At 35.3% G+C, this 20,571-nt stretch overlaps 1 protein-coding gene across 2 annotated transcripts in view; it reads left to right on the top strand.

The window, feature by feature from the left end:
• The window catches only part of LOC149538989 (ATP binding microtubule motor family protein), a 172,559-nt gene that overhangs the window by 129,364 nt on the left and 22,624 nt on the right, over positions 1–20,571 (top strand). For both annotated transcript variants that reach the window (XM_089800375.1, XM_089800376.1), the window contains exon 16: positions 7,780–7,895. In XM_089800375.1, the coding sequence (XP_089656501.1) occupies positions 7,780–7,895 (116 nt within the window). The remainder of the gene's footprint in view (positions 1–7,779; positions 7,896–20,571) is intronic.

Raw genomic sequence — 20,571 nt, forward strand, 5'->3', positions numbered from 1 at the left:
AACTTTTGTTGCAAAATTGTCAATGTTGTCAAATTGTGGATATTGACAAAATGATGTAATCATGTAACCTGACAAGCTAATTTGAATTTCGGTTGGAGCCTGTTAGGATAGTTGTAATGAGAAGGTATATGCCACAAATGGTTGAAGGACAATGTAACCTGATTTTGGGATGCAAGGAGAAATTTTTGAACTAATCAATTTTGATTTTGCTTGCAGTTCCTTAGTTCTTTGCAATTGTACAAACAATCGTTGATTGGTAGACCATATCCATTGGCGTAGTAGTTTAATCTTGTGAATGCACTTTCATTTGCAATTGATTTGGTCTCAATTGGTGCAAGGATTAGAGAGATCGAACAGTTTTGGTGCACGTAGCCAAAAAACCCTCCAAACCCTAGGTCTTTGCGAACAAATGGTGTTTGCCTAACATTCACTGTTGGATTTGGCCAATTCTTTAGGAAATATTAGGTCTAAGTATGTATTATACTATGCAATTGGTTTAGACTGGTGCAAACAAATTCTGAATTTTGGAGTCATGCCCTAGGCTTGGCATTTGGATTTGACAAGCGAAGAAGAGGACGAAGGTGAGTTGCAAAGCGGTCCAAGGACTGTGCGTGTGACCTAATGAATGATTAAACATCTTGGGGCATGGGCAAAGATGGGATGATAGCCTTTTGTCAAGGAAAGCCAATTGGTGAAGAGTTTTAACAAACCCCAAGAAACTAGAACTATAAGCTTAATTTGGATAGCATTCAATTTCCTTGGCCAAATGCAAAACCCAAGTTTGGATTTGGAGTGTTTGATAGAAGAGCTAAAAAGGTATCCATAAATGCATTTTGTTGTGCCCTTATTAAGGAAGTTTGAGAGTTGAAGCCAAAGAAGTCGATTTGGAAGGGTTGCTACTATTAATATACTTAAGGTCCTACATTATTTGGGGGGGTGGGTTGGGGTCGATGAATCGGTAATCAACTAGAATCAAACACTAACTAAACTTCACAGTACTGATTAGATCTAACACTTATTCATTCATTCCATGTGAACTTGTGAAACTATGAATAAGACAACTAATAAAAGCATCCACACAAGTAACACCAATATTTTTAAATCTTGGAAACCCTTGGTCAAATTGAAAAACCACGATGGGAATTAATACCCACAAATCTTGGGCTTTTTTGAAATGTGCCCTGCTAAAGGATTGGCCCTATTAGGAGCTTACAATGACCCCTAGTTAGGAGTAGACCTTGTTAAAGGATTTTCTAAGTTAAATTAATGAGCCATTATGTCAAATGAATTAACTCTATACTTTTTAAGATCCTGCCCACTTTGTGAAAAGTGACCTAGTTAGAGGCTTTAAACTTGATAACCCATTAAGACTCAACAAGAAGAGTGAGCTGAAAATAGCACTTCAACATTGCTTGTACATATCCAATTCAAACATTTAGCTACCAGCTGGATCACACAACCATTTACGATCTCACTATCCATTCTCACACTTAAAAAATAACGTTCTGCCATATAAATATAATTCTCAACTTTAAGGTAATCCACTGGCTTAACCTAAACGTGATACACTTGAAATCAACCATAGCTTGACCAAAATGTATTACCAAACCCTAATCCATCATCAACCGGTAGTACTCGATCATCCATTTGAATCACACATTCATTCAACTAAGAACATATGACAGTATCACTTTTTCCAATGAACATGCACACTTCCAAGAAATTCCATCATAACTAACAATGTATAACCAATCCATCATAACACATTGGTTCCATGTCATTGTCACATCATCAACCAACTTTACATCCCGAAAGATCTACCAGAAATGGCCTACATGTTATTGGTTCAAGATCAAACACAAGCATTCAGCTTGTTCTTCATTTTTCTTCCTGAATTATCTTCAACAAATCATACACAATTGTCACCATGATCAAGCAACTAAGTAAACGTCATAAATCCTCAATTTCATCTCCTAAACCATATCAAATCATTCATTGTTTGTCATAAACTAATTAACTCGATGACACTATCTCACTTCAATCTATTGTAACTCGCTCCATACTTATGTGCACTACATGAAATTGCACATACAACAACTAGAGATGTCTCTTAGACTTCGATATCCATCACACACTCTAACTTTTCACACAAACCAACTACACACTTGATTTGCCTTGTGCACAGTATAAAATTTAGCCTCCCAATATAGAGTTCATAGCCAACCATCAAGTTGACATCAATGACAACAAAATAACTGATCCAACAACCATAAAAATTATGCCATAACATTTTGATCACTAAAATCAACAATTAGTTATGCTAATAATTTGCCCCTTTGACATTGATGGCAATGCAAAGATCACCAACACCAAAATCACTTGCAAAACCAACTATTGATACAAAAACATCAATTGGCATGTATTCTTTGATTGAATCTCCTTGAGCTGATCCAATCTCTGCTTAGTGAATATATCTGCAACTTGTTTCTTTGATGTCCTATAGTCCATTGTTACTTATTTCTCTTGAACCTTTTCCCTTAGAAAATGATAATTGTAATATGCTATGTCTTGGGATGTCGGACTGGATTCTTTGATATGTTGTTAGCACTTGTATTATCACAATAGATAGTAACTAGTCTTGTACACTTCTCATTTATTGCTGCCAAGACTTGCTTAATCCGAATTGCTTGTGAGCAATTACTTGAGGCAGCTATATATTAAGCTTCAACTGTAGATTGAGATAAAAAAAACTTGTTTTCTTACTGATCCAAGCACAGTCTTCTTCTTTGAAAGAGTTCTCCCTTGTGCTCTTCCTGTTTTCAACATTATCTGCCCAATCTGCATGAGTAAAAACTTTCAAAACAAAATCATCATTGTGAGGATATCAAAGACCATAAGCAAGTGTCCTTTTAAGATTTCTAAATATCGTCTTCATATCTATCATAAGTGCTTCCATTGGATTTGACTGAAATCTGACAACTATCACAACTGCATGAGCTATATCACGTCTACTGCGTACAATGTAATTCAACTTTCCAATCATACATCTGTGAAGTGTCTCATCAACTGAACTTGAAGTGTCATCTTTTGACAACTTACATCCTGTGACCATTGGTGTACATACTGGGTTTGAATCTTCCATACCAAAAGTCTTCAACACTTCCTTGACATATTTGGATTGGCAAATGAAAACTGCATCTTACATTTGCATCAGCTGTAATCCAATAAAGAATTTCATTTCACAAATCATGGACATTTCAAATTCTTTCTTCATTTCTTCAGCAAAATTCAAACTCATATCATCATCTTCTCCAAATATAATATCATCCGCAAACACTCTAACAATGAACAATTTGACACCAAATTTATATTGCTATATTCACTTGTTCTTTTGCAACTAATCTTTACCAAGTAAGTATGTAACCTTTCATACCATACCCTCGGTGCTTGCTTCAAACCATACAAAGTTTTCTTCAAATTGCAAACCATATCCTCCTCGTCTGATAGTGTGAATCCATCAGGTTGTTCAATGTAGATTTCTTCGAATACACCATTCAGAAAAGCAAATTTGACATCCATCTGAAAGACTTTAAACTTCTGATATCTTGGCAACATCCTAAATCCTTTAAGTCTAGCCACTAGTTCAAAAGTTTCACCATACTGAAAATCTTCTTATTGAGCATATCCTTTGTACACCAATCTTGCTTTGTTCCTGAATTCTTGAAGACCCACTTTGTACAATCACATTCTTGTTCTCTGGCCTAGGAACTAGTATCAAGATATCATTCTTATCAATCTGATCAAGTTCTTATTCCATTGCCTTGGCCCAATCATCACTTTTCAAAGTTCCATTCTCTCTTCTAGTTTCAAATAACAAAATCAAACAGGTACTTTCTCTAATCTTCCTTCTAGCCCGCACTCCTGCATTCTTGTCTCCAATTATCTGATTTGAAGAATTGTTAAACTTCACATACCTTGGTATTACCAGTTTAAGCCTTTGTGTTTCTTCATCATTTACTGGTTGCACCACTTCATTTTTTTCATTGTTCTTCACAACAATCTTTTGTACATCCTATTTTATGAATATCATGACTTGACCCTTTTAAGTTTCCTTCTTGTTTAAATCATCACTTACTTCAAATCTGTCTGGAAATTCACCACTTTAGCGCTTTTAGTCATTTTATTAGTCCTTTTGTTCCAGTACTTGTATGCTTTGGTGTTGGTAGAATAACCTATTAATATTTTTCATCACTTTTAGGATCAAACTTCCTAGTGAATTCATCTATCTTGATATATTTGCTCCCAAAATTCTGAAGTAATTTACATTGGGAGTATGACCATACCATAAATCATAAGTCGTCTTACCAGTTCCTTTCTTGACTTGTACCCGGTTTAATTTATAAACTGCAGTACTTTTTGCTTCTCTTCAAAACATCTCTGCAACATCTCTTTGCAGTAACATGGTTCTTGTAGTATGAACAATTCTTCTATTTCTGCTTTTCCACTATACCATTCTATTGAGGAGTTTTAGGAGCTGACATTTGCCTTTTAATTCCATTCCTGTCAGAATAGTCAACAAACTCCCAAGAAGTATACTCACCACCTTTGTCAGATCTTAAACACTTGAGATTCTTACCACTCTCTTTATCAAATAATGTTTTTAAAATTCTGAACTTATGGAAAGCTTCTTATTTTTTTCTTAAGACAGTAACCCACATCATTCTAGGGTATTCACTAACAAATAACATGAAATACTTGTCACCATGATAACCTGATAACTTCTAGCTCTCATAGTTCCACATAAGTCAGAATGCACTGAATCTAAAACATTATCAGATGAATAGGTTTTGCTGTTGAAAGTAGAACTAGTCAACTTACCCAATTGACATTCCTTGCAAAGTAGAACTAGTCAACTTACCCAATTGACATTCCTTGCAAATAACACTGTCTAGTTTCACGAAAGAAGACAATCCTCTAACTGCATTAGTCTTGCTTATCTTTATTAAACTGTCAAAGTTCACATGGCACCACCATCTATGTCATAACCAACTATATTCAACCTTTACAACCAAGCAATTGTTAACTGTTGTACTCAAGTGGACTAAGTTTCGTTTTGTCGGTCTATCGATAGCAATCAAATCTCCTAAGCTTCCTAGAAACCTGTACACACCTCCCTTGAATTCTAGACGATATCCTTCATCCTCAATTGATCAATGCGAATTAAATTGTTTCTTAGACCTTGAACAAAGTATACATCATCAATATTACTCTTTCCATTTAAAGAAATAGATCCTCTCCCTTTCACCAAACATGGAGTGTTGTTGCCAAATCTCACAACACCACCATCAAATTCTTCAAGCTTGATGAACTGGCTCCTATCACTGTTCATGTGATGTAAATAACCACTATTGATAACCCATCCATGACTGTGATCCATACATGAAACACAAGCGTTCTCACTATCTGTGATTTCTTCCTTAACTATCACTAAAACATCTTCCTTCTCATCATTGTCATAAGATTCATCATCATCAATCTCATCTTCTTATTGTAATCTTCTAGTCCCATGGACCTTTTGGTGGTCTTTTGTTGGACATTAATATTATTATCTTATCTTATTATCTAATCTTATCTTCATCAACTACAACATAGCATTGTTTCTTCCCTTTGTCCTTGTATCTTGTTTTTTTCTTCTTTCTATTTTACAATAGGACATCTTGCAACAATATCACCAAAATTCTTATATGAGAAACATACGAATGGTAATTTTCCCTTATACTTACTGGTACGTCTAGGTAATCTCTTTGCCAGTAAAGTTTCAAATTCATCTTGTTTCCTTTCTTCATCAAAAGAATGAATCAAGATCACTGGGAATGAATTTATGTTGGCATCGTATCCAAGCATTGTGTTCCTTTGCACCGTGTATTTTGATAGTCCACGCTGGCTTGGCATCGTGAGTGTGTCTACACATGCCAATAGTTTTCTTCTCATTTGGGCTTGTGTCATTATTGTCGCCGATTCTCATTATGGATGACAATGATAGTAATTGTGTGTAATGACAAATATTTTATTCTTGCCATGTTTGTTCATATTGGACAGACTGCTCACATTCAGCTTTGAAGGAGTGGAGTATTGTTTTCTTTTATTCTATGTTTTGTGATGGCTGCATGATGGACGGTCAAACTTCTTAAGACTTCAGCATATCGTGCTTGGGCATCATTCTTTTTGAGATTGTTTATTTTGGAGTTGCTACTATTATTCATAACTTAAATGTTCTTGTTTTTTGAGTATACAAGTGTAGAGGAAAAGATATTTATATTATCTTGTTTTCGGTCTAAGTGGGATCGCTAAACAATTTTTGTGAGCTATTGTGATAAACGATCAATCTTAGTGATTGAATGTATTGAAGACTTCAAACATAAGAAAGAATTATTGTAGTGTTTTCGAAGATTGGAATGAAGGCATCATCTTTTTGTGTGTTGGGTTGGTTCCCTCAAGCAGGAGGGTTTTTACTTGGATAACTGAGTAGTGTTACATGTTATTGTGTGTTCTTTAGTTCATTTTGTTGCATATCTATTTCTGATTCAAACTTAACATCTTTGTTGCATGTTTTGCAACATTTCAAACCTCACTACAATTGTGAAAGTTTGTGAAATCACAAACTTTACGACATCATGAAGCTTGCATTATTTTATCGTTCCTTTGCCACATTGCCACAAGATTTGCAAAACCATGGACTTTGCAACATCTTGAACCTTGTATTATTTTAATTTTCTTTTGTTAGATTGTCACGAGGTTTGCAAACCTATTAACTTTGTGACCTTTAGAACCAAACATAGTTGGGACCCTTAGGAACACGCTCCTGCGCCCAACCCTAGCCCTGCCGCCTTGCCTGCTAGAATATTTTGAATTTTCATTTTGTGTTGAAATAGAGTGCATTGAATTGAATGTTTTTTGGTAATTATCATAGTAACATGGGGATGTGCCCCCGACCCCCGTCGCGGAGACGGGGACGCATTAGGGTCTCGGGGACAACGTTCCCTTGTCCCCAACGACGCCGCTAGATTTTGCCACCTCCATCGAGGATGGGGGGATGCCCCGGTGTTGACTATTTGCTGATTCGACTTTCATGTTCAATGTTTGATGTTCTAATTCAATGCAATGTTCTAGTATTTACTCTTTTACATCTTTATATCTTATATTGTAATACATCTCTTCATAAATAACATTTTAACTACTATATGTATAGTATATACAACCCCTCTTGTCCCCTGCCACCACCCCCTCGCTGTCCCCTTATTGTCCCCAAATTAAGGCCCCTTTGTCCCCTTGTCCCAGAAACTTGTCCCCCCTTTCCACTGTCCCCCCATCCATTAGGGCGGTGTAACTATGGTAATTATTTTTGTGAGAAAATGGGTTTTTCACAATTTTCTATGTTATAATATGAATTATTATTGATATTTGTTTGTTGAAAATCTCCAAATCTTCTTGAAGAGAAATTCATAGAACGAAACAACTTATTGGACAATTTGCTTACCCTTTAGATGAAAGCGGCCATGACCATGCATACACAAACACACTCTCTCAAACACACACACCTACCTTTTGAATGAAGGATTTTCTGTTGACTAATTTCTTTCTTTTTCTGTATTTTATTTAAATGTGGCTATTTATTTATTTTCTATTTATGTATGTGCTGAGTTGTCATACAAAAGTAATTGACATTTGGCATCAAGATTTGTCATTGGGAAATACTTATTTGTACTTTTTGTTGTTCAGGGGCAAACTCGAATCTTAAAAGGGGTCGGATGCTAGCATTGTCATTGTTAAATAGGAAAGTTGATCCTGACATTGAAGACATCACTAGAAAAGCTATTGAATCTTTTGAAGAGAAGGCAAGGCTTTTACTGTTTTACCCAATCTATCTTTTTGCTGCAATTAATTAAAAGAATAAAATGAATGTGGATGTATGATCTTATATGCAAGGAGGATGGATGTTTTTTTTCCTTCAAATGATTAATTAGTGACTTGGTACACTTGTATCACTGTTTAAACCTTAATCCAACACAGGAGAAGTATCACCTGCAAATTGGATAATTAACCAAAAATGATGGTAGGAAGTCATGGAAGAATGGATTTTAGGACATTTATTCTTTGACACTCCAATATATTTTTTATTAAGTTCACCAGTCTAACTAGGGGGCTCACACTTACAATACCACAGCCCAGGGGCTGTGAAAAATTCAACAGCACATTAACAGTGTTGCTGGATGTTACAAATCAAGGCCACAGGTTGCAAAGTCTCAGAAGATTAACAGTCTTCTGTAAACAGTCTGCTTCTAGAACAAGTGGCCACAATCAGCCACTTATAACACTAATGCCAAAAGAGGTCATTAACAGCACATCAACCCACACAGAGGGGCAGTCAAATATGGTGTTATTCCAATCCAAGGCTGTATATTCTGAATAGTTTAGTGCAGCTCTATACAAAAGGTCAGCTTTATCTTCCAGTTTAAAAATTATGAAATGGAACTTACATACAGAAAGTGTGTTTGCCATGGATTCCCATTTGTTGGGTTGGTGTGAAATCATAGCGAAAATATGTTATTGAGAAGAAAATTGTTTGTCATATTTGGATAAAAGGAAGATATTGATGGAATCAAATGATCCCAAAACAATTGAAACTTCCAGTTTGCCAAATAATCTCTAAGCAGGTCCTTGTTCCCCATGTTGCGAATTTAAATCTTTCTCATCTCTTCTCTCTTTGAAAGAAGATAATTGATGAACAGGATAAAAATGCCAGAAATTATAAGGTTTCTCAGGTAAAATTTAGGGGTAAAACAGATTGCAGCCAGATCACTTACTTAAAACTGAGGAGCTTTTAGGCAAACTGCGTGTTCTGCAGGCAGAGTTGGTTTTACACTTGTCTTGAAATGTTTTCCAGTTTCATTTAGAAGATGATGCGAGGGAAGATATTTAATAGGTTATTGGTATGATCTCAAAGCATCTCCATAAAGAAAGACAAAACAGACTTTCAGAATGTCTTACTGGGACTGAGCAACAACAAATGTAATTCTTTCAGGAGCTTTTGTAAATTTTGTTAAGCTTTTCTATCTATCACTTTTGCGTTTGTCTATGCAGGTCTATATGATGGTTTGTTTGCAATCATACAAAAATATTTTTAGTTGAAGAGTATATATGCAAAAGTAATATTCTTTGTTTCTGCAGATCACCTTGCAATGAACCACCTTTAAAATAGCCATGGAAATTTTCTCACTAATGTGACTCAGTCTTAGCATATTTAGCCTCAGTCACTAGATGAAGTTTGGCAAAAGTTGAGTGTATTAATCAATTTTGTGGAAGACTTGTTGATCATTATATTGGGAATTTCATGTTATAGCAGAGAAACAAAGATGAGATTTTTAATTTAATATCCTGATAAAATAATATAAGAGAACAACCAAATCACATATTTATGAAAACAAAAAGTATTTGGAGACAATGTAATATTATAGGTTTGTCAACATCCTATTTTGGATATTGATTGCTGTGATAGTTGTAATCATAGTTCATAGACTCGGATTTGATGTAGACTCGACAATAATGAGCCTACTTGGGACTCGAAAAAAACTTGTTAGGACATGACAAAACTAGGTTTCTTGGGAGTCTTGCTTAGGTTGAGTTTTTGGAGAATCTTGGGCACCTAGGACTCAGCTAGGGGCACTTGACTCGGAACTCGCTAGAACTTGGAAAGTACCAAAGAGAATAGGAACTATGGTTGTAACCCAAGGTGATCAGCTGATTGCAATGGAGCAAGGTTCCTTTATCATCACCAAGATGAAACAACTGTAGCTGCTAGGGAGGAGGACTGAGAGATCCTTCTCTATTTGTCTATACAAGAAGAATAAATATGATCTTACTTGTTTGTTTAATATTGTTGCATGATTGAAGTATTGTCAAAATAATTGATTGATCTAATACAAGACAAAAAGCAAAAGCAAGATATTTATTAACTCTATTAGTAGGTGACATGCTATATCCAAAATAAAGATGAAACTTATACCACAAACTACTACCAAGAGATTGTGGAGTTCCTAGTTGAAGAGACACCCTTAGATAAATGATAGAAATTAAGGGACACGTCTCACCGCATGGATATCCATATAAGATATTATATAACGTTATGGAAGTATTGATAGGGATAGTTTCTATAGAAGAGTAGAAAGGTAAGCTTAGTTATTAGCCTATGTATATAATGGAAAGTAATAATATATATGTGTCAATATATATGTATGTGTTAGTGTGTTCAGATTAATCCCACGTATGTTTACTTAAGTTCCACTTAGGTGTCCAACATTTATTTTATTGAGCTTTTCAATGTGCCAAGTACTTATCAAGTCTGGTTGTTGAGTTTGAGTACAACCTCGAAACTAGCTTTCTGAGTACGAGGTGAGTTTGAGTCTTGCAACTATTGTTTTGACAAGTTTGTGGATTTTCTTAGCTTAGTTTGATTCGATAACGTTGTCTTGGTTTGGGGTTTTCATTGTCCTTGGCTCCATTGTTTTTTCTGTCTCGAAGTGTTTCTTGGCTTTGGTTATCAAACCGTTTTTGTATATGCTTTGAATTGTGGTTGTTGTGATTGGATGGTTGGAGGACTGGACTTGTTTGGTTAGTTTGGTGCTTGTAAGGCCAACGCGCACTAGATTTTTATTGGCCAACCTCTTATTGTTTGTTGGCACTTTGATTTGTTTTACCTAAGCAATATAATTTGTTCATGATGCAATTTATTTTGGTTTGACTTCCACGTTTTGGCACACCTCATATACCAATTGTGTTTGTCCATGTCTTCTGTGGTGGTTTCATGTTCTGGCTTAGTTGATTTGCTTATTCTTTGTTTGGTAGGGAATTGTCTCTGTGACAATTGCTTTTAGATTTCTTGATAAGTTTTTTTTGGGGTTGTAATCCACATTGGGAGAGTCTTTGATTGTAGGACATTCTTATTTTTTCTATGGGTTAGACAACATGATTTCTTCTTGTAGGTTTTGATGATTTGATGTGGCATTATTTGGTCATCTCTTTGTGAGCAGGTCTACATGGGTCTCTTTTATTGAACTAGGATCATTGTTTCTTTGTTTGGCTAATTGTATGTAGTTTGGATATGCATTGTCGGATCAACAATTTAATCTAGCGCTGGTCAATGCATCAAAAATCTTGATTTGGGATGGGTCTATCGACATCTTCACAATGCTCTTTGTTTGCTTGGTGAATTGTGGAGTTGTTTGGTGCCTCAAAACTTATGGTGACTTGGTGCGAGGAGATTTGGTGTAGCTTGCCCATCAAGAAGTTGATAATCAACTCTACATGCCCCCACATTGTTTCTAGCTTCCATGGTTGTAGTTGTCACATGGAGCCTTCTTTGGAGGACTTGGCTTTCATCATTAGTTTTTGTGCAATGTGTAACGTGGGTTTGGTGCTAGAGCCAACCACATTACTCATTTTTTCTTTTACACTATCTAGTCACACATGGTGACCACACCTTAGCCTTTGAGTGCTAAAGTGGGGTGAGCTTTTATGACCACCTTTTGGCTCAATTATGTGTTTTATTCAAATGGCCATAGCTCGGGCATCCATTGTCTATTCTTGGCAAATGAGGTATTGTTCGTTGTTTATTTTATGATAATTAAATAACAAGGCTTTAAGTTGTCAATTCATATTAAATTTAGTGATGACTTAATTTGATTATTTACTTAACTAATTAAGTGACTTCTTGTCAATTGAGAATTATTAAATAAAATTCACTTTATGGGAAAGACAAGAGTTATAGCTTGGAGAAGAGGGTTGACCCCTTTGAGACAACCATAAAAGTAGTGCTGATATATGCTTGTGTTTTTTTTAATGTTGAATTAAATATATTGATGCTTGCGTAACCTAAGATCTTTGAGGACGAAAGTCTTTAGCAAATCGACAAAAGGGCTAGATGAAACCCTAGTTCTACTTCCTAGGAGTGGATTTCTGATGGAGTTCACACTAGTGAAGTCTCATTTTGAGACAAACTTGTAGGAGTTTGAAAATTTATTGTTTTTTGAAGAATATTGGTGTTATTTCAAACTTTAAGTTATCTTTGAGATTTACATATTATTACCCAAAAAAAGACCCATGCTTAAAACATAAGATAAGGAAAGATAATCATGAAATAAAAGACATGATTACTTTGGTGAATATTTTATTGTTAGTCATCAATGAAAATATAAGTTTATCATGTATGTAACTTGGAGATCAATAATGCTTCAAATGAATTTGGTCATGCCTAAGTTGGGAAAGTTCACACACCTTTGCATAGTTTGATATTTGTATTTGTATTGTTTGGGCAAATGAGATATTACCATGGTGTAGAAAGAAACATAGACAATGCTTGGCATATTTAGAGCTAGCTAACAAAAACTATTGCTGTTACTCCATTCTCAATTTCCAATCAATGTAACAAGGGGTATTTGTAAGCATGATTGTTTGGGGTTTTGTTGACGTAGAAGAGCTAAGTGTTTTTGTCCTACATTTTGTCATGACAAAATGTAGGTAACAATATGAAGCTTTTTCAACTTAGTTTCACATTTCTCTGAGATAGTTCATTATTTAATTGGCCAACATTGATCAACCGATCGATCCCAATTTGCATAATGAATCCTTTTATTGAAGGCTTTCGTCAAGTCCTTGTTTTTCATTTTATTAATCCTATGCTTGATTTTTGAAGCCTTCAACGTCCTTTCTTGTGTTTTTGAGTGTGTGTTTAGTTGATTTAAATCTTTTTGTTTCATCCAATCTCTTGCTTTCGGTTTTCCTTTTGATTAAATATATCTCAGAGCTTAATCAGACTTAGTAGTCAAAAGATATGACCATTTAACTACCCAAAAAGTGGACTCTCCAGAGGCAATCCCATATTTAAAATATCAATGTTATATATTAATGTTGACATTCACTTTTTGAAAAATATAAGATGAATTGACTTTATGTTATGTTTTTAAGTTACTTTATCACTTAAGTGATTGTAGTGCACTTTATGTTATATTTTCATGTTGTGTTGCGTTCTAATTTCTCACTTAAGTGACTTTATCACTATATAGTTCTAATTTAATGTTGACTTTAACTTTATGTTTTATTATAAAACATTTAAATTAAATATTACTTTTTGAATAATATTTGCACATGATATAGAAACTATATAGTGTAACTATTATTTTGACCCCTTAAAGTACTATTAATTCAAAAATCAATCAGACGTGCTTAATTGGTCACTTAAGTTGTGCAAATTCAATAACATGTCTTTTCACATGTTTTTATGCAAATGCATATGTAGAGTCCGATTTTGGCTTGAAATACATATTTTAATTATGTAATAGACTTCTAAGAGTCCATTTACATGAAAACTTCCCTCTACATGCAAAAAACGTTACATGTAATAGCATTGGGAGAGTACAATTTGCTGTAGGAGTCCAAGTTGTGGACTTAGGAAAATAAAAAAGTGCATTTTTAAGTATGCAATTGGCCTTCAAGACCACGATTTGCATATAAATGGTTTTTTCTAGTGACAATATAATATCTAATGCCCCTTATAGAATGCAATTTTGCACTACAACAGATGTAAAGGCATCCCAAGACCCCTTTTTTCAACTCCAAGGCCAAAAATACTTAAAAGCATGACATGTATTACATATTTTGAATATGTTATGAGGATGTGAGAGTGCAATTTGCACCAAAGACATGCATTTCTCTCCAAACACTACATGCAATCACCATCTTCGAGTCTGATTTGACTCAAACTTGCATTTCAAGGGCATTTGAAAGAGAAATAACATATGCAATAGGACATTGAGAGTGTGTTTTGGCAAAGATATATATGTAAATGCATTTGGGAATCACATTTTTGCATTCTAAAGACAAAAACGCCTCATGCATTGACATATGAAAGGCATGTTTTGACCAAAAATGCCCAGAAATTTGTGTTTCCAGCCCATGAATGTGCATTTGGAGGAGGCGTTTTGGAGTTTGGATGCATGATTTGCCATGTGATGACCAAATTTTTCAGCAAGAACACCAAAAATGTTTCATTCTTGTGCATTTGGAGGGCAGATTTTTTCCCAAAATTGTCCCAATAGATGTATTTCATCAAAACGTTTTTGCATCTAAAGGTTTGAGAACTTGCATTTTGCTTTCTACACGCAAGAACGCCCAAGTATTTGAGCATGGAGATTACCATTTGCAACTCCGAATTGGTCAAAAGCTATAAAGTTGTTGCATGCGTTTGCACTTGGAGAACCCGATTTTGGAGAAGACTTGTTCATTTCAACTTTTTTTTTCTCCATTTTTGGCTCATTGAGCTCCAAGTACGTAGAAGATTTCAATTTTGCTTGTGTTTCTTGCTTGCTTTGCTATTGTATTGCATTATTAGGCTCATCTTTGTCAATTTGTTCAAAGGCATGCCACATCTTTTGCAATTTTTCTTAAAATTAGATGAAATCTTCTCATTTCAAATGCTTGAAAATCCCCTCCAAATTCCAAAAACGAAATTGCATGTAGAAGAACGTCTTGAATTTTGTCATGTCTGAGTTAATAGCAAGAGGTATGTTTTTTTATTTTGTACTTAGTTTTCTTTTTTGTTTGATTGCTTGTTTTGGTTTCCTTTTTGGAAGAAAGTTGAAGAATCCTATCTAAGAATGCAAGTGCATCTACATCCTTTTACCTTTCATGTTTCATGTCAATAAATCTTTCATCCGTTTTCCATCACATGCAATTATATCCTCCAAACTCAATTATATGTTTACCACAAGTAATTAATACATGTAATTACCTATAGAGAACCCGATTTTGGTAAAAAGTCACTCTTTTAAATTCCAAATTTGTCATTTGCACTTATTCTTGTGCATTTAGCTTGCATTCTTGGTTATACAAACAAAATCCATCCTTGCCCACATGCAATCCATCCTTCTAAGTCCCATTTTGTCCAGATACATATGCTTTCCAATTATTTCCAGCCATCACATGTGTTCTATAAGTATCTAATCAATACTCTAAACGCCTTGTTCCTCATAGATCTACCTCTGCCTATCAAAGACTAACGTGTTCATGGAGCCAATCCCTTCATATGATGTATTTACTCTTTGGAATTTCCATGTTGTAGCATGAGACATGTTTGTGCCATCGATATCGAAAGGAAAGATGAAATACTAGTGTGATAAGGAGCTGGCTCACATGATTGTATCTCTCGTCTCATCTCCTCACGATCAAGTATTGGATATAGAGATTGGGCATGTAGACATAGCTGATTTCTTACAAAGGATTGAAGCTCTTGCTAACAGAGAGATGAAACACATCAAAAGAAGTAATATTCATCTAGTATCTGCTTTTCCCATGGCTTCCTTGGAACCTTATTTTGTCTTAGGATGTGCTCGATGTTTCAGCCCTCAGACAAAAATAATCAAGAATGCGGATGCCAAGGTCATCATAAGGTTGGATCCGTATGTCATTGAGCAAATCTTCAAAGTTCCTCAAAATTCAGAATGTGTAGATTTGACAAAAGAGATAAAAATCCAAGGCCTTAGGAGAATGCATCCTAAACTTGAGGTAGATTGCAATCATTTTGGACCTATTGGAAAGATATCTCTGGTGGAGATTACAATCAATGACAGTTCATCTTCTTCACCACCAACTAAAACTCTCAAGTTCAAGCTCAAAGGTGGAAAAGGATCAAAAACACGTCTAGAGTCTTCTCAAGCACCCACACAAGCTGAAGGATCTAATGAAGGAGATGAAGGGGAGGAAGGAGAGATAATGATTATATCTCCCCTACGAGCAACAAATAAATTGGATGCTAGAGACAATGATGTCGATTCATTCTCCATTGTTTTCATGCCTACTATTTCCGTCTCAGAAATGAACATGTCAACACTCCCCATCTCTTTAGCAGCTCCAACTATCCTCACTACAAAGCAGTGTGAGATTTTGAGAAATATGTTTGAGGATTTTCCAACTCTCACAAAAGGTCACGTTTCCCAACTTGATGCTTTAGTTGTAGGGTTCGAGATGTTCATGACATAGTTATCTTAGAGGACACCCATGGTATCGGCCACATAAACTAAAGCATCACAGACACAACATAAATACTATCAAGATCAATGTTTGTTGTAACCACTGTCCTTGTTACAACAGATGAAGGTTTTAGTCTACCTGTATGGTTGGGAAAAATCACCATGAAGAGAAGAAAGGTCGCAGCACCTCAAGACGATTTCCTTGTCAAGAAAAACAAGTCTAAATCTTCGTAAGCCAAGGTCATTCCAAGAATTATTGTTGATTTTGAAAGACCAAGTATGTTGAGATTGTAGAGCCTTTGGTAGACTAACCAACTGAGGAGCTCAACTACTCAGATTACAAGTTCACCAAAATTGAACTTGGTAAACAATTGCGGCTAGGGTGTTTGCAAGATGCCTAAGATAAACTCGCCAATTTGTCAAAGAGCAATCACGAGCTTTGGGAGAAGAAGAATCACCTGAAGCAGGAGGTTGCTCGTCTTAATGAGGTCATCTGTTGATAATCTTCAGAGCCTTCTCTGAACGAGTTCAATCCATCAAGGACGCGGTTGAAGTTCTTGAACGTATCAGAGCTGTTGAAGAGATACTCCATGACATGATTGCCTCTTTTAATCAAAAAACTAACACCTTGAAAGAAATTTTGGGTGTTTGGGATGAAATGGTAGACATTGACCTAGATGTCTTGATTTCACGTGACGTCATTCCTTCTTTTGATATGTTGTACAAATATTAGGGACTCATGGGTCATAAGGAGGAGGTACTTGGAAAACATCTGAGAAAGTTATAGGGAGCCTTAGAAGGTTGTTAAATAGTGGAATAAAGATCATGTGCGATCTGGAGCAAATTAGATGCAATGTCCTTACTGAACATGACATCTTGTTCACAAAAGAAGACACGACCTTAGAATATACAGAGAGTCAATGCTCATTTTGATTCTAAAGAATTTAGATCACATGCGATGAATGAGTTTGCTACGTACAAAATTGTAGCAAAACACTTGTGGGATTCTCTTGCAGAACACTACAAAGTTGTAAAATTAGCACATGCGAATGCAGTCAGAATTGGAGCTATCTAAAAGACAATGGAGGTCCTAGATCTTCCTATAGTTTAGGATTGTATTGCCAAACATAAGGCTTTTCAAGGAAATCTTTCAGATTGATTCAACTTTTTCCCTTTTCTTCTTCTCTCGGTTTTTAGTGTTTTATGTTTATAGTTGGAGAAGATGAATCACATGCAATGCAATTACATGTAATTTGATTGCATGTCATTATGACAAGTAATCCAATAATTCTTCTTACCTAGTTTTACCATGTCAAAGTGGTTGAGTTTCTCCCACTTTTTCCACCTTTTTCTCACTTCTCCTATATAAGAAGTGTCCCCCTTATTGTAAAAATCATCTTTTATTGTATGCAAGAAAGCTCTGAAGAGTTGTTTAAGCATAACTTTGATTGTGTAGTATAGTTTTGAAGAAAATTGAATATAAAGAAGCAATTGGAGCTGAAACTTTGATTGAGAGAAATTGTGATAGTGCAAATCAGAAGCTTTGACTGTATTTTTCATATGTTATCTTTGGTTCATGTTATTGTTGTATGTTTAAATAATTGATGTCATGTCCCCTCTTTAGCTTTGTCTAGTAGTGACATGAGAGTTAGCCTATTATGGAGTCTCATAGGCTGGCAGTGGTGATCAAGGACTTAGTCAGGGTTTTCAGCGTCCGGATTTGGTATTACAGGTAGTAGTAGTGTTGGATGGATATTTTGCAACCGACATTTTTGGGTAAAGATCTAGTCGCAAAATAGGATGACTAGCCACAGTGTGCGAGACAGAGTCTCTCCTACCTTAAAGGGAAGGCTCCTCATTCTCACCGTTCCTTGGATCAACTTAAGGTAAGCAAGAAGTCGAGAGATTTTTATAAAATGAGTGTTATCAATATTCTTTCTTCTTATCTTTCACAAAAGAATCCACTTACTTGTGGAGCGAGTAATGGGCAGGGTGAATCTCTAACTACACTTCTATTAAGAGTTGGAAATAGTGATACTGATAAACCTTTACTAACTCAAAGGCTAGCTAAAAATGTACCAGTTTGGCTCTAGGTCCGGTCGTACTTCTATATGGAAAAACTTTACCATTAGGGCACTAAGACTCCTAAAAGTAAGAATACTTAGCTATTTTGCGAATTAAGAAGAAAATATGAGCTACAGACAAAGCTTCTAGCTATACACTTTCACAATTGCTCTTGGTCAAAGCTCTGGCTTCAATTGCTTCTTAACTCTTTTCTATTCAATTCATGAGATACAATTACCAATAACACAAGATAACATGAATCAAAGACAATTTGGATGAATTATAGACAAAGCTTACAATTCACACAAATAACAATCTCACTTAATCAAAGTTAAGTCTCAAATGCTCCTTTATATTCACTTTCTCTCAAAATAGTGCTTACACAAACAAAGTTCTGCTGGCACAATTTCTGTAGAGCTCTCTTGCATAAAGATAATGATGATTTTACAATGAGGGGGCACTCCTTTATATAGGCACAAGAGGTGAAAAAACGATGGAGAAAAAAGGGAGACCAACTCAACCAACTTTGACCTAGTCTAACTACAGAAAAAAAAATAGGGTTACATACAACTACACATGCAACATGCATTATATCCTTTTACATACATGTAACTCGCATTACATGTAATTACACATCTTCATGTAATACATTCTCTTCAACTACAAACATAAAAGAAGAAGAAAGAAGACATAAGAGCAGGAAACAATTCTGAAGGGCCTTGTTCTGAAAGGCCTTGTACTTGGCAATGCTATCTTGGATGATAACAGGATTGGGAGTTCCTCTACTTTGTATCGTTGCATTCATCTTGATAACCATGGTGTTGCATCTTTTGATAGCTTGACTCTCTTTGCTGAATTGTCCATTGTCATGTAGAAACTTGATGTGATCCATCTTTTCTTGCTCAAGTTGTTGTGAATTCTCCTTTCTAGATTGGTATATTCTGGATTCTTTGACACTTTGAAAACTTTTTTGATGTTGTTCAGATGTAAACTTGGAATAACCTTCCATCAGCATCTTTAACTCTTTTTTTTAAAAAGTAAAGTGCTTGGCGCATGGGAATGCGTGCAAATGGAGAGTGCTGATTTCCAAAATGTGACTTGGGCTTTCAAGATGTCATTGCACGAAAAATGATTACATGTAAGTACAACATGTAATGAGGAATGAAAAGTGAGATGACATGCGAATGTGGATGGTGGACAAGCTTTTACATGTAAGTGCAAATGGAAGAGATGCAAAGCATGTAATGACATGGAAAATGGAAAAACATGTATTTGCTCATGGAGGCGTGAATGCATATGGAGAGGCGAGAATGAAAATGGAAACGGAAAATGGGATTACATGCATGTGCAGATGGTGAATGAGATGAAAAACATGTAATCACATTTGTTGGATGAGATGTGAAGTGTTGTGGCATGGAAAATGGAAGTGGAATGTGATGATGTTTTCGCATGAAGTGAAGCAAAAACAAGTCCTTGGGAAAGAACTTGTAAATTCTCCAAAGTGGAGAAAACCGGCAAGCAAGCACAAAGCACAAAAAGAACCTTTGGAAAGTGACTCAAACATGTCAAGAAGCAAAGCACTTTAACATGCAATTTCGAATTTGGAGTTTAGGAAAATTTTAAAAGTGTGAAAATGAGAGTTTTCATCATTTTTAAAGGCAAAATGCACTTTTCATGGCATATATATGGACAAATGGCAATCATCAAGCAATAATATGCATGGAAATAACAACATAAGCATGAATTGAATAGCAAGAAAGAAAGAGTCCACTTACATGAAGATTAAGTGCCAAAAATGAAGGAGAAAGAGCCAAAATAGCAAGTTTTATAGACTTCTCCCTTAAATCCGGATTTTCAAACAACTTCTTGACTTTTTCCGTACTTGCATTTAACCAGAATTAATGAGCAATGAAGATTCGAATTTGACATGAAAGTGCCAAATACATGGTCTCCAAAGACAATATTATGTATTTAAAACTCAAAAACAATCCCTCTTGATCAAAGATATGGGTTGGAAATGCATTTTTTTGAGCTTTTTGAACAAAAACATGACTTTTTAATGCAAAAATCTGGGCCGTTTTTGCAAAAAAGTGGCTAAAATTGCATGTTTTTGAGTCATTTTTCACTTGGGAATGCAAAAACAACTTACCCAGATGCATATACATGGATCAAAATGCAAAAACATGACTCCAAAATACAAAAAAGTGGATAAAAACCCTAATTTTCTGGGTATTTTAAGCAAAAACGTGATTCATCAAAAGACATGAAACAAAAACATTTTGGCTTCCAAAGTTAAAAATGTGTATCACGATGCAATGACAAACTTAAAATGCCAAATCGATTTGGTTGGGAGGAAAAATGGACTTTTTTGGCAAATTTCTTCAAAAACATGATCTATTATGAAAGTTTCAAAAATGTTTTTGAGGTA

Source organism: Cupressus sempervirens, chromosome 9, assembly GCF_028749045.1.
Source record: "Cupressus sempervirens isolate cs-2001-9-10 chromosome 9, ASM2874904v1, whole genome shotgun sequence".
Classification (NCBI taxonomy): Eukaryota; Viridiplantae; Streptophyta; class Pinopsida; order Cupressales; family Cupressaceae; genus Cupressus; species Cupressus sempervirens.